The sequence below is a fragment of the Vipera berus genome (assembly GCF_964194415.1).
Source record: "Vipera berus genome assembly, chromosome: 4".
Lineage (NCBI taxonomy): Eukaryota > Metazoa > Chordata > Lepidosauria > Squamata > Viperidae > Vipera > Vipera berus.
The window spans coordinates 78557656-78573679 of NC_138206.1; the positions used below are offsets into that span (position 1 = coordinate 78557656).

The window sequence follows — 16024 nt, forward strand, 5'->3', positions numbered from 1 at the left end:
AAGCATGGTAAAGAAATTAATCCCTCTTTCATCATTAAAAGATATCCATAAAAAAACTGAGGAAGAAAAAAAAAAGAAAAAACTTATTTTTCAACAGATTTCATAGACTGAGATCATCTCTGAACAAACTTTGAAGGTATTTAATATTTATAGCATGTCAACACAATTTCCAATTATCTGAATTTTTTCTAATATTGTCATGTTTTTCTCTAGTCTCAGATTTCTCATTCTCACTATCTGCAACTTGACTTTCCTGGAAGATATCATGGAGTGTTGTGCACATTTCTGGTAAATGAAACAAACATTTTCTTTATTAATTTACTAATGTCTCAGTAAAATGTGTAATCTGGCACAATTGCATTCTTATGAACATTAGATTTAATACTTTTCAATTTATTACACTCCAGTACAATATGGAAATCAGCAAAGAGGGTCCATTATTCACCATTATCTCCTTTAAAGAGCAACACATATAATTCAAAGAAAGCTGGCATAGTGACAGTGGAGTTAAATTACCGAGTGAAAAGCTACATATATGGGATCCTTGTTTGATTAGTCATTTTGTTTTATTTCATAGAACCTAATTATATATAGTTTTTATTCTCTACTTAAAAAGGTAAAGGTTCCCCCACACATGCGTGCTAGTCGTTTTCCAACTCTAGGGGCCGGTGCTCATCTCCATTTCAAAGCCGAAGAGCCAGCGCTTGTCCGCTTGTCCGAGGACGTCTCCATGGTCATGTGGCTGGCATGACTAGACACCAAAGGCGCACGGAATGCTGTTACCTTCCCACCGGAGTGGTCCCTATTATTCTACTTGCATTTTTACGTGCTTTCAAACTGCTAGGTTGGCAGAAGCTGGGACGAGTAACAGGCGCTCACTCTGCTACACGGCACTCGAGATTTGACCCGCCAAACTGCCGACAATCTGATCGACAAGCTCAGCGACCTAACCCACTGAGCCACCGCATCTTTATCTGCATCTGCTTTAAAAAAATGTTAATACACTGATAAAAAAATGTTAATACACTGATAAGAAAGAAACAAGAGAAAATAACCTCTAGAATAAACTATTGAAGCAACAAAAAGTGATCTCACAGGACTTAGGAATGAAGATGTAAGAAATAATAACAGTGTTTGCAGAAAAGCAAGCCTCTGGAATGGGACTGAGAGAGGCTTAACTAGCAGCAGAATTCTCTATCATTTACTATAGGCAGGGGTGTCAAACTGGTGGTGCGCAGGCCATACGCATCGCACGCAGGCCATTCCAGCTCTGCAAAGGCAAAAAAGGTTGCAATAGTCACAATATGTCACGTGACACAATCAAGTTTGACACCCGTGCTATAAGGAATTACAAATAGAGCCCCTGAGCTGCCTAAATTCAATAACTTCTCAAGGCTGCCATTTGTTCAGTTGTTGCAACCACTTCAGAAGGTTGCTAGGATGAGATCCTTAAAAATGACAGTATTAAAGACTTCATATCCAGGCTAACCTTCCTGACAGCCCAGACTGTGATTTCAACCTTTGAATATTTAACTGCAATAGAGAGAAAAGTGGAGCTTCTGAAAGAGTTCTTTAATGTATTCATGCCTAATTATCAGAGATTATTACTACACAACGTCCTTTATCTAAAAATAAGATGCTTACTGTTATGTATTAAATGTTATACCATTATGTATTGATGCCACAATATTATTGTGTTAATAGTTATGAGGTAAAACTGGACGGGAACACGCGGCAGCTTTGACAGCTGTCAAAAGCTGCCAAGAGTTAATGCGTAGGTGCGACGGCTGGACAGCTCTCAGTTGATTGCAAACAGTTGACAGCTCCTGGCTGTCAAAACCAGCCGCCGCCGATTGGTCCTTGCCAGGTGCTGTTTGGATTGGCTACCAGCCCGCCAGCTGGGGTATAAAAGTAGGTGCTGTAAGTCTGTCAGCTGCCTGGTTCCTCACCAATAAAGGTTGTCAACTTGAGCCAGCTGTCTCACGTGATCCTTACGTGAGGTGGGATTTACTGCTTCGCAAAGCTGAAGTGACTAGCCGGGGAAAGAGAATCTCTTCCGCCGGCCCAGAGCTAGTCACTGCTGTAGTCACAGGGCGGGAAGTACAACTTCCTTAAAAATGCTTGTGAAGCAGTACCCCGGACCGGGACAGCATGGCCAACCTCTGGCATATCCGTGAGTTCGACATTCATCACCCGGAGTGTTGGGAGTCACACTGGGGCCAGGTCGAAGGGTTCCTGCTGGTTAACAAAATCACGGACGACCGGTCCAAGGCAGCAGCACTCCTATGCCTCAGTGGGCCGACCGTGTATGACGTGGCCATTGGACTTTTCAGCCCTGAACCCGTCGCCTCAGTACCATATGCGGAACTCACGGACAGACTCTGTAAGCATTTCATGCCGACTAAATCTGAACTATTCTGGCGCATAAACTTCACGCGACGGTGCCAACTCCCGGACAAATCAGCCACTGACTTCATAGCAGGGGTCCGGCATGCCGCACGAAGATGCCGGTTCCCGGATCTAGAGGACCGGATCCACGACCAGATAGTCATTGGGCTTAAAGACGAATGACTGCAAAGGAAGCTGGTCGCAAAGCCCACCTTGAGTCTGGGCGAGGTCACCATGGAAATCATGGCTTATGAGGACAGCCACCATGAAACAACCAGACAACCAGGAAACGGACTGTTTGGGTCCGTACACCAGGACGACATAGCCCCCAGTGACTTTGGGGAAAATGACGTCTTGACCGATGTGGATGCCGTCCAACGAAGGTTTGAAAAACTCCAGACCCGCCGCAACGGTCGCGGGGGCCTGCCAAGCAACAAAACCACCAGCAAAAACACCAATTACCCAAGGGGCAATCCACAAGAAAACCTGCCCAGATGTGCCAGCTGTGGGGGAAGCCACCCCAGAGCCACCTGCCATTTCCGCAGTGCCAAATGCCACAGCTGTGGCAAAACCGGGCACCTCCGAGCCGTATGCCGAAGCCGGAACCGGGAGAACCTGCACGAGCTGGAGGTGACATCTGCAGGTATGAGACTGACAATGGCCAATAGAAAAAAGCCCCCTGGGTCCCTAGTACAAGCTGTAGATAGGAATAAGGGGTTGCTGGCGGTCCATCAAGTACTAAAGCCTAAAGTCAAAATCAAAGTCCGGCTACATGGGGTCCCCTGCGAAATGGAGGTTGACTCAGGGTCTTCAGTCTCCCTCATTTCGTTAAAAAACTTCCGGGAGATTTGCTGCTGCAGCAAGCAGCAAATTCCTTTACAACCCACCCAAATACACCTAGCCGATTTTCAAAAAGCCCCTATCACACTTAAAGGGAAGGCCGAGATATGGGTGGAGTTTAAGCAATTCAAGAGATTTCTAACAATCTTAGTTACCCAAGGGAACCGAACCAGCTTAATAGGCCTCGACTGGTTCGAGGCCTTAGGAATTGCCATAACAGGAGATAACGCAACCCAGGCAGCAAGCCTCGAGGCCGTCTGCAATCAATTCACAGATGTCTTCGATGGCTCACTAGGGAAATATGCAGGTCCCCCAGTATCCCTAAAATTAAACCCAGAAATCTTACCTGTTAGAATAAAAGCCAGAAGGGTCCCGTTCCTGCTCAAAAGCAAAATTGAGAATGAACTGGACCGGCTAGTTAAACTGGGAGTTCTAGAACCTGTCGAGGGTGGTAATTGGGAAACCCCGATCGTTACCCCAATTAAACCTAACGGCCAAATTAGAATTTGCACCGACTATAAGGCCACCCTAAACCCAGCGTTAAATTCGCATGCTTACCCGGTCCCAACAGTAAAAGATGTCCTCGCGGCTATTCGATCTGGCGCCATCTTTGCTAAGCTGGACTTGGCGCAAGCATATTTACAGCTACCCATTACCCAGGAAACTGCAGATGTGCAGACCATCGTTACCCACCGCAGGGCTTTCAATGTGAAACGCCTGCAGTTTGGCATCTCAGCAGCCCTGGGAATTTTCCAGGAAATTATGGAAAAAACCCTTAAAGGAATTCCCGGGGTCTGCCCTTACTTCAATGATATACTGATAGCAGGTGAGTCAGAAGTGGATCTAGCGGACAGATTGCATGAAGTTCTAGGCAGATTCAGAACAGCAGGGCTCAAACTAAAAAGAGATAAGTGCTCTATAGGGGTACCCTCTACCGAATTCTTGGGATATAAGATCGACTCCCAAGGAATTCACCCCACCGATGCTAAAATCAAAGCTATTAAATCCGCCCCCACTCCAAAAAACAAACAGGAATTGCAAGCCTTTTTGGGACTGCTAAACTTTTATCATACATTCTTGCCCCATAAGGCACCGATTGCAGAACCCCTTCATAGGTTGCTTGACAAGGGAACCCCCTGGTCCTGGTCTCCTTGGCATGACACCAGTTTCCAGCACCTAAAAAACTACTCACCAATAACTCCACTGTAACACTCTTCAGGGAAGAACTGCCCCTATGTATAGCATGCGATGCTTCCCCATACGGGATCGGGGCAGTTCTAAGTCACTTGATGCAGAACAGAACTCAAAAGCCAATTGCATTTTCCTCTAGAACACTTTCAAAACTTGAGCACAATTACGCTCAAATAGACAGGGAGGCTCTGGCAATTGTTGCCAGCGTGAAAAAATTTCACGACTACCTTTATGGACAGTATTTTACAATCTTCACGGACCACAAACTGCTGTTAGGAATATTCACATGGGATAAGCAGACACCCCAAATTCTGTCTCCTCGAATTTTAAGGTGGTCTACCTTTTTATCTGCTTATTCGTTTAAAATGATCCACAAGCCAGGGAAGGAAATGGGTCATGCCAATGTTTGGTGGCCAGGCATAGATAAAGACATCGAGGCACATGTGGCCAGATGCTACCCCTGCCAGCAGGCTAGGCCAGCACAACCGCAAGCCCCAGTCCACAAATGGGAGGCAACCAAAAATCCTTGGTCCCGGGTACACTTAGATTTTGCGGGACCCTTCCAGGGACAGGTATTTCTGATTGCAGTAGACAGCTATTCCAGGTGGCTAGAGGTCGTGCCTGTTAGCAGCACGACTATGGCTGCCACAGTACAGGTACTTAGGGGGCTTTTTGCCACACATGGCCTTCCTGATGCAGTGGTCTCGCATAACGGCCCCCAATTTACTTCCCGTGAATTCCAGATTTTCACTATGGAGAACTCAATTAGGCATGTCACATCGGCTCCGTTCCACCCCTCATCTAATGGCTTGGCTGAGGTTATGGTGAAATCCACAAAAGATGCGCTACGGAAAATCATCACGGGGAACTGGCACCGCAGGTTAGCCCAATTCCTACTAGCCCAACACACCACCCCCTGCACGGGTACAGGGAAGTCACCAGCAGAACTATGTTGGGGCGACGCCTAGTAACCCGACTTGACAGATTACACCCTGACAGAGCAACAGCAGAACCTGAACAACCCCTTCCGCACAGAACCTTGGGAAACAGACAAACCATTTGGGCAAGAAACTATGGGGGAGGGAACAAATGGATTCAAAGGTTTGTAATTGAGCAGACTGGACCCTAATCATACATTATTGACACTGGCAATGACTGCCACATACGTCGGCATATCAACCAACTACAGCAGCGCAGCACTCAGAACATGGAGGAAAGGAACAGAGAGTCACTTCCAACACCAAGCACGGCCGCCGGAACGAACAACCCCCGCCCTGCATCACACCCCCAATAATCACAACCAACAAAGGAAACCAAGGACTTCCAGAGCCGGACCCAAGACAAGTAATTTCGCATCCAGAACAGGGGGAAGGGGAGCCTAACACGGCAACACCCCTCCGCTGTTCAAAAAGAACCAAGAAACCCCCAGCCTACTTAAAAGACTACGAGTGGGCACCCAATTAAAATAGCAACCAACAAGGGGTAAACCCACCAGTTCAGGGGAGGGGTAAGGGGTGTTATGTATTAAATGTTATACCGTTATGTATTGATGCCACAATATTATTGTGTAAATAGTTATGAGGTAAAACTGGATGGGAACACGCGGCAGCTTTGACAGCTGTCAAAAGCTGCTGAGAGTTAATGTGCAGGCGCGACGGCTTGACAGCTCTCAGCTGTCAAGGCGCTGGCGAACTGCGCAGGCTCGGCAAACAGTTGACAGCTCCTGGCTGTCAAAACCAGCCGCCGCCGATTGGTCTTTGCTGGCAGTGGGAAACAGGCGCTGTTTGGATTGGCTACCAGTCCGCCAGCTGGGGTATAAAAGTAAGCACTGTAAGTCTGTCAGCTGCCCGGTTCCTCACCAATAAAGGTTGTCAACTTGAGCCAGCTGTCTTGCGTGGTCCTTACAAGAAGACATTACACTTACTGGTACTCCTCAATTTATGACCACAACTGAGCCCAAAATTTCTGTTTGTTAAGTGAATTTTGCCCCATTTTACAATCGTTCTTGCCATAGTTATTAAGTGAATTACTGCAGCTGTTAGATTAGTAACATGATTGTTAAGTGAATCTGGCTTCCCCATCGATTTTAATTGTCAGAAGTTTACAAAAGGTGATCACATGAACCCAGGATATTGCAATCATCATAAATATGAGTCAGTTGGCAAGCATGTGAATTTTGATCACATGACCATAGGTATGCTGCAATGGTTATAAGTGCGAAAAAGTCACTTTTTTCAATGCTGTTGTGACTTTGAAAGATCACTAAACAAAATGTTGTGAGTCGAGGACAACCTTTATTTATCCAAAAGAAAGATCCTAATCTTATTAACGAATCAAGTGGGAAAGGTGACCAACTCAATTTCCCACTGATATATGGTTTGGAAGCAAAACAATTACACCCTCCAGGTGTGAAGGGAGTTGGTTTTGTTTCGTTTTACAGATTAAACTCCCTTTTTACAATCTTTCATAAATTCAAGAAAGGCCTATGAGGTACAAAGAAAGCAATTTTGTTCTTCTAAACTCAGTTACTTCACTAATAGTATATTAGTCTACTGGAAGCAGTGCAGCTCCCAGTCAAATGGGCAACAAGTTAATTTTTAGACATTTAAGCATTCCACAATTTCAAACATATTATTTCAAATGAAGCCCTTTGGAGATACTCTCTCTGCATTTCCAAAATGCATATTTTGTCAGGCATAGATTATTTCCATCTTTAAAATACTGACAGCATCTTCTTGGAAAAATTCATGAAAAGCAACAGTTGCAGATAAGCATAAAGACATCAAACCAGAAATGCCCTTGAAAGGCAGCTTCTTTAGAGAACAACCTTAGATAATGATTGAAAGACAAATGATATTGAACTTCTGATACTTTTGTAACTTTGACAACATTTACTGGAAAAACTAGATCAGGGGTGTTATACTGGTGGCCTATGGGCCAGATGTGTCATCCGGAAGCCACACCCACCCCACTGCGGGCAATGGCAAAACAGTCCCGATACGTCTTGCAATGTCACGTGACTTCGCAAGTTTGACATGTCTGAACTAGATGATCTTCAGCAAATCCTGTCTATAAAGCATGAAAAACTCTTCTACTACTTTAATAGATTTGATTTCCCCAACTTCTTTAGATGGCTAGAAAACAAGGAAGTGCATTGAGTCCTTCCATAACACTTTCTGAGATCAGAAGACCTGAAGCCACTATCAAATCTGCTTTTAATATATTACATGTTTTTATATAACACTATCATATAATTTTCATCATTTCAATATTCCATTAATTATAGATTTATTTGTAGATTGTACTGACAATTTTTAAAATTTATTTTTATTTTAGCTATTTTATATTACATTATATTTTATAATATTTCTTTTTATCATTGATTTTACACAATTATAAAATGTTGTATTATACTCTGCTGCATTCTGGATGTAATCAAGTTTTAACTATCACTTGTATTTTTGTAATCTCAACCAGAAATTCAGAACCATGTTTTCATAGTTGTATTCATAATTTTATTTATTTATTTTATTTTATTAAACTTATATACCGCCCTTCTCCCGTAGGACTCAGGGCGGTTCACAAGGTTTTTTAAAACAATACAACAAATTACATAGATTAAAAACAATTAAAATGATTAAACTAACCTTGAAACTAAAAACCCCAATAACAATTAAAATACAATTAAAACCCCTATTAATACCCTCAGTCCAGGCCAGAAAGCTCAAAGAGCCAGGTCTTCAGGTCCTAGCAGAATGAGCGAAGGTCAGGGGAATTCTAACACTAATTCTAACACTCACAATGAGATCATTAAAAATTTCATCACTTATCTCATACTGAAAAAAGATTACCGCTACAGTTCATGAAATGTTGATTTAATGATATTTGGAATAACATTATAATACACCTTTAATTTTGACCATTTTAGCAAGAGCTGCATGAAGTAATATGTTAAAATATACCCTGTATATTTGTTACTATGGTTTCTGACTTTGCCTCTTCTGTTTTCTTATGTTCACTATGGGTGGCAAATGAATTAATTTAATCCATACTTGAGATTCAAAAATTACAGTTTACTGAATGTTGCAATGCAGCCTATAATGTTTTTAAAAAGTGTATTAGGAAAAAGAATTCTTTATGGAAATATAAAACATCATTTGATTGAAAACTTCAAAAACTCTCTATCTTGGGCAAAAGTGAAGAGAAAAAACTTGCTTGGAGAACTGCACTGTTCCATGCTAGTTGTGAACATCTAAGACATTTGTGTTTTAGCAATCCACAGCTGAAACTCATCCCAAATATTCTTTAAATCCTTAAGTTCAGATGGTCTTTTTCTACCTGAAGTGGCTTTACTGCTTTCTAGTCTGATGCATTCTGATTTCAATAAGAAAATGTGGGACAATACTTTCTGATTACCTTCAGGCATCAAAAACAAACAAACAAAAAAACAAACACCAGGTCTCTCTGTTTACATTAAAGTCCTTGAGACTGAAGAATAGCATATTCCTTTGATACAATTTACTCCATTGTTGGTTTCTACAGTTTTATAGCCATCTATAAATTTTATTATATATTAAGAACAGCCTTCCTTGAGATCTTGCTAAAATGTCTAACTGTTCTGTCATCTTTTTAGGAGATACCCAGTTTTAGTTCTAATTTTCTACCTGGTACTAAAGCCAAGTGAATCTCATGCCTTGATTACCTACAAGCCCAATATTGTAATCTTATTGGCTGATGATCTAGGCATTGGGGATCTAGGCTGCTATGGAAATACTACAATGAGGTAAAATCTTTCATACCAATGCTGTATTTTATTTATTCATTTATTTATTTGATTGATCCAAGTGCATGAAATATTTGGAAAGTTTATAGGGACATAACGTATAATTGGAAAAAAGATCACTAAGTAATATGCTCTTTCTATACACAGCATATTAGTAGATAAATATTCATAATCTATAATCTAGGCATCGATATTAGGAATTGTAAAAAAAAATTATACTCCCAGTATAAGACTATTATATGCATTTACTTGATAAAAAATTATGGGTTTTCCCTGTAAATTTTAATTGTAAATTAAATTAATTAGAGCTGATCAGCTTTTATCCCATGATGGGAATCGAAACAGCTGTTGAAACAGATCCTGCAGGGCAGGGGTCTTCAAAATTGGCCCTTTTATGACTTGTGGACTTCAACTCTCAGAATTCTGGGATTTGAAGTTTACAAGTCATAAAAGGGCCAAGTTTGAAGACCCCCTGCTGCAGGGACTTTTTACATGGCATCTATCTGCACTGCCTTCATATCCAAAGATCACCAAATGTTAGCCACTGCTTCCAAAGGAATATAATCCTTATTATTAGCTTTTTCTATTGTACAGAATTTCTGTCTCTGTTTCACCTCCAGTACCCAAGTTGTCCCATTGCTGGAAGAGTGGTCTAACAAGCATGTTCATGTGCATACTTGTATGTTTCTAGATTTAAGTAAATTTTGACACATGCAAGTATGCTCTGTTTTTACAATGGGATAACTGGTTTCTGTCCGTCCTCCCCACAACTATTTGATTGAAACATGTGTTGACATCTTTTCTTAGGACTCATAATATTGATCGGTTAGCAAAAGAAGGAATAAAACTTATTCAGCATATTGCTGCAGCACCCCTTTGCACACCAAGCAGAACTGCTTTCTTAACCGGAAGATATGCAATCCGATCAGGTTTGTTATCATATTTAAATCTCAAGTGGAAACTATTAGACATAATAGTGGAAAATCATTTGTATATGGAATATTAATGTCTTGTGGTAAGTAAAGGTTGGGCTAAATAATTAGTTGAGCTACACCATATATTCCAAGAAGGAACAGTTTTCCACAAATTAGTACCCTCCCAATGTTTTAGATTACAATTCCAAAATATGTAACCCAGCCTATCTGTAAGGTTGTTGAAGAATAATTAAATTTACTGTTTTTCTCCTTTTCCACCAAAGTTTTCAACATTAACTGCCTATGTCATGGTTCCGATAGATGAAACCCATTAAAGAAATTTAAGGCAAGAATTCTTCCTTAGAGAACATTTTATTCAGAAAACAAAGTATCGGCACTACATAGTTGAACCCAAAACTAGATTCCCTTCCCCCAGATACAAAGTAACAAGTTGCAAGTTCCACCCCCACGAAGCAGTCATAAATCACATTCTCCAATTAGCCTGGAGTGCAGGCTGTCTCCCCAGCTCCTCAGCCCACCAAAACAGCCCACAGAGCTGCATTATTATTATGGCTAGCTGAGCTCAAGCATTCTCCCCATTGCCCCTTCCACACCTGATTTCTAAACATAAGAAAAAGCATGTTAAAAGCAAAGTAAAAATGGCTGCAATTTCCATCAGTTGTCAGAGCAGGAACATCCATTGTTACAGCATTGACATCTGGCTCCCCTTTACAAAAAGGAAAAATCCTGCAATTCAAACAAAAACATAGGTTAGAGGTTGCCTCTTGATTTATTAGGGTGTTTATTATAGAAGTTATGAATGAGCCTGTTGGCTTTTACATCACTAGATTTTACCCAAGTGACCTCAGATAATGGGTATCTTTTCCACTGTACTAAATACTGCAACTTTCCCTTATAAAGTCTAGAATCAAGAATACGCTTCACTTCATAATGAGTCTGTCTGGCTACCACCAGCAGGCCAGGTGTCTTGTTAGGGAGAGGTTGTAGAGTAGAACCCCAAAAAGGTTTCAATAGGCTAGAGTAAAACACAAGGTGTTTTACTCTAAGAGTCTGGGAAGCTTTGACTCCATCGTAACTGGATTTATGATCCTTATGATGGGGAAGGGACTGAGGTATTTTGGTCCCAATTTCTTACTAGACAACTTGAGTCATAAATATTTTGTGGATATGTAAACTATTTCCCAACCTGGAATGACCTTTGGGGAGCCCTCTTTTTATCCACTTGTTTTTTATATGTCTCGGAAGCCTTTTTCAGAGCAGGTTTCATTTTCTCCCAAACCTCTCCCCACCCCTTCACCCACTGGTCAAGAGTTTGGGAAGCAGAGGGTCCCTGAGGATACTCAGATATTGGGTTGAATTCTTTTCCCATGGCAATTTTAAAAGACGTAAAACTGGTGCTGCTGTGAACAGTGTTGTTATAAGCCACCTCTGTGAAAGGAGGAGGTCAGTCCAGTTCATTTGCTGATAATCCACATAGGATCTGAGGTACAGCTCCACCACTGAGTTCACTTTTTTAGCCGCCCCACTTCTAGGTAGTGTCAGTTTAGCAGAGCCCAATGGATTGCAAAGGCTTCCTTCTCCCACACAGCCCATATTCTCTGGCAGTCGGTGAACTTTTTTGAGGTGTAGGCACAGGGCTGCAGGACCCCCTCATGGTTCTTTTGCAATAGTACAGCTCTGATGGCTATGTTGCCAGCATTGGCTTGAATAACAAAAGATTTCTCGGGGCAGGGGTGCTTTAGGACTGGCTCGACCACAAATAGCCTTTTCAGATTCTCAAAAGCAGTTTGACAGTTCATAGTCCATGTTAGCGGCTTGCCCAGTCACAGCTTTCCCCCATCTTTGCCTGTTTTTAAGAAATCCATGAGAGGTAAAGCAATTTTGGTAAATGAGGGGATGAATTGTTGGCAAAAGTTGGCAAACTCCAGAAAGCTTTGAAGCTGTTTGCAAGTCTTTGGGGAGTTGCCATTCAATTACGGCTCTCACTTTTGCAGGATCCATTTCAATACCCTCACTGGAAATTCTGTAGCCCAAATAATCCAATCAGGTCTGATGGAATTCACACTTTGACAATTTAACATATAGTTTGGCATTCAATAATTTCTTTAACACCTCTCACACTAGCTTTACATGGTCAGCTATGCTATTGCTGTATATCAGGATGTCATCAAGGTACACCAAAACCCAGGGACTTCTGGTGGCAACGTCACGCCAAATGGCGGCTTTTCTCTGCCTGCCCATCCTGAGGCTTCGTTAGATCCGCAGAGATGGTGACAATCAGCTGTCCCGCAGCTCGTAAACTTCCCCCGCGGGAGAAGAGGGGGAGGTGAGCTTTCCTACGGTAGTGGTAGAGCTCCCCAAGACCTCCCAGAATTATATGGGGGTCGGTGGGTGAGAGCTCCCACGGAGCCCAAGGCGTTCTCCGAGTCCAGGAAACCTTTGCTCCGAAGCAGGGGCGAAGCCAGATGCTGCATCCACATCTGCGGATTGTAGTGATTTATGATTGCTTTTAAAGCAGACAGAGCTGACCAGGAGGAGTAAAGTTGCAAGTATCCAGAACTTTAACTCGGGGTGCTTTAATCTTCCCCATACATAAATTTGATTTTGAAAGAGAAAAGATGACACCGAAATGTTTTTTTTTTCTTTTTTGAAAGAATAAAGTATGGAGATTCTGTCAAAATCTAAACATTATATTGGATTTTAGAGTTTTAAAGATTTTTTTTATTATTATTATTAAGGGTTCCTTATTTTTGGATTTTATTTTTATTCCAAAGTGCAGAGGGAAAGTGAAAGTGATAAGAGAAAGTGAATTGTAGCAAGTTGGAAAATGGCTTCAAGACGGCAGGCAGTTCCTGCTGTTTCTAAAACCTCAATTTCTTCTCCTGTAATACAACCTGCAATGCAATCCACTTCAAAGCTCAGATCCCCTCCACCCTCTCCTCCACCACCAGCACTTACACTTAAAGACTTGCAGGATGCTTTGAAGCTGCAGGCACAAGAAATGACCCATCAAATAAAGGAAGAGGTAGCTGATCTTCTGGACTGTAAAAATAGAGAGATGAGAGAAGACATTTTGTTTGCATTTCAAGGGCTGGCTGCACATATTGAACGTTTAGATGATCGTGTGGATGAAGTTGTGGAAAATAGTGAAAAACTTAAAAATAGAATTGCTAAAACAGAAAATAAAATTGATAAAACTGAGGATGAGGTGATTATTTCACAATATAAAAAAATGGAATTTGCTTTGAGAATAAGGGGGTTAAAAGAAAACCCTCGAGAGGATTTACAGGAAGAGGTGATTAAAGTCATTGCTCCCATCTTGGGATGGAATCCTAAGGAGTTATTAAGGGAGGTGGAAAAAATTTTCAGGGTCAATTCTTGGATTGCGAGGCAGAAAAATTTACTTAGAAATGTGGTGATTTATTTTACTAAGAGGTCACTTCGAAATGCAATCATCCAGGCCTTTTATCAACAGAGATTTCAAATTGCAGATCAAGATATTATAATTTTGAAAGAAATACCTCCTAAAATGTTGAGAAAAAGGAAGGATTTTGGTTTTTTGTCTGATGAGCTTAAAAATCGACAAATTCAGTTCAGATGGGAGATACCTATTGGAATAGTGGTAAATTATGCAGGGACATGATATAGACTTAATACGATCGTAAAGGCAAAAGATTTTTATACCTATGTCCTGAAAGCAGGTTCACCACCATCTCCATTACTCAAAAGAGTGAAAGAAGATAAACAACATTGAAGGGGCATCAGCACAGTTTGTTGCAGAGGCACAATTGGCTGAATCTACTGAACAGAGTTTGCTGTTAAAGGGTGATCCAAAAGAGCAGAGAATGATGCATGCTGTGCACAAACGGAAAGAAAAGGAGCAACTGAAACAGAAGATGGACTCTGGGCCTATGATACAAGACCCTGTTACTATGGAGCCAGTGGGAGGGGCGCGACCGAAGAGACCAACTGCGGATCTTCAGGTGGCATTCCAGAGGTTCCAGGTCGCTGAGGATGGTGATAAAGTTTTTGACATGGAATGTTAATGGTTTAAACTCACCGGAAAAAAGAAGGAAAGTATTTCACTACCTGAAGCAACATAAAAATGATATTGTTTGCTTACAAGAAACTCATATTTGTGCAAAAGATCAAAAGAATTTGATTAATTCCCAGTTGGGACTACATTTTATAGCATCTGCTCCAGTTATTTATCTAAGAAGAGACTTATCTGCTACATTAATTGAGTCTGATCCACAGAGAAGATATGTTATTATTGAATTATTGCTACAAGGCAAGAAAATTCTCATTATTGGATTATATGCTCCTAATCAACAGCAAAGAAAGTTTTATAAGTTTTTACATGATAGATTAACTCAATTGGATTATAAATCTGTTATTTTGATGGGTGATTGGAACGGTGTTTTGGATTCAAGTAAGGACAAGAAGGGGTCTTTTAAAAATTCTCCTAATTATTCTAGATTACTTAAAGGGTTTTTTGACTTGAAAGATGACTTGGAATTAAGACATATTTGGCGGGAGCAAAATTTGGAGGACAGAGATTTTACTTTTTTTTGGACAGGCATCAATCGTTTTCTAGAATTGATTTTTTTTAATTACTGGTGATCTTATTTCCAGAGTCAAGAATGTCAAGATTTTTCCTAGAACATTGTCGGATCATAGTCCTGTATGGATGGAGCTATTTAGGGAAGATGGGATAAGAAGATCTTGGAGATTGAATGAAAATTTATTTAGATATGTACTTTCAGAGAAATGTAAAGATTATTTGAAAGAGTTTTTTGTTTTGAACATGCATAAATGAACACTGATTGACATGGTTTGGGATGCTAGCAAAGCTTATATGGGGGGATTTATTAAATAATAACTATTTAATATCTATGGGTGTGAATTTAGATATGACTTCTTATAAGCAATTACTTAGACTGGTAGGGAATGATTGGCAATTAAGGTCAGTAGCCGAGTTAAAACAAGAAAATATCGTACAGTCTTGGTTTCAGTATACCCAATTGCAAGCTAGGTGGAAGTTAGATCAGAAGGTTGGTTTGACACTGATGGATGAAAATTTGGTAAAACAGATTAAAGATCAAACTCGAGTGCATATAAAGAGAATTTATAATGCTTTAATAGAATTAGATTCGGAAACGGAATTGGTGAAAGACTGCATGGTAAAGTGGGCTCAAAATATTCAAGAATCGATCCCATTGGATGTTTGGGAGGTAATTTGGGTTAGAAATGCAAAATTTACTCAAGCCCAAAACTTAAGAGAAAATTTTTATAAAATGTTTTATAGATGGCATTTGGATCCTAAAAAGCTGTCTTGTATGTATTCCAACTTACAGCCCAAATGTTGGAGATGTGGTAGTTTGGACGCTACTTACTTTCATATCTGGTGGACTTGTAGAAATATAAAAGCTTTTTGGATTAAAATTTGGTTGAACATTCAAAAGATTTTCAAGAGAAAGATAAAGTTTACTCAACAATTATTTTTATTGGGTGTTATTACCGATTGTGATACTAAAGAAATTAATTTGATGTTGAATTTGATAACAGCTGCAAGGTTATTGGTAGGGCAATATTGGAAAAAGGATTGCCTGCCTACTATAGAGGAATGGACGCTTAAAGTGTCAAATTTAGCAGAAATGGCTAAGATTTCTGCTTACTTGAAGGACATTCACAAGAAAGATACATTTCAGTTTGGAGAAGATGGACAGATTATATTCAGAAAAAATATGGGACTAAAAAATTCCATTTAGCTTATGAGTAAACTTTAGATTGTTATAATTTTTTTAAGTTGGATATTTTTAGAGTGTTTGTAATCATGTTATAGGCGGGTTAAAGTATATTATGTATTTGATTATTTAGATAGTTG

The 16024-nt window shown here is 40.5% G+C and overlaps 1 protein-coding gene across 1 annotated transcript in view; it reads left to right on the forward strand.

The window, feature by feature from the left end:
- Positions 1 to 255: 255 nt before the first annotated feature.
- Positions 256 to 16024, forward strand: part of LOC308667822 (arylsulfatase D-like) — a 65450-nt gene continuing 49681 nt past the window's right edge. Inside the window, exons 1-3 of the mRNA XM_081327337.1 lie at positions 256 to 288; positions 9053 to 9202; positions 10010 to 10131. Coding sequence (XP_081183463.1) covers positions 266 to 288; positions 9053 to 9202; positions 10010 to 10131 — 295 coding nt within the window. The 5' untranslated portion in view covers positions 256 to 265. The remainder of the gene's footprint in view (positions 289 to 9052; positions 9203 to 10009; positions 10132 to 16024) is intronic.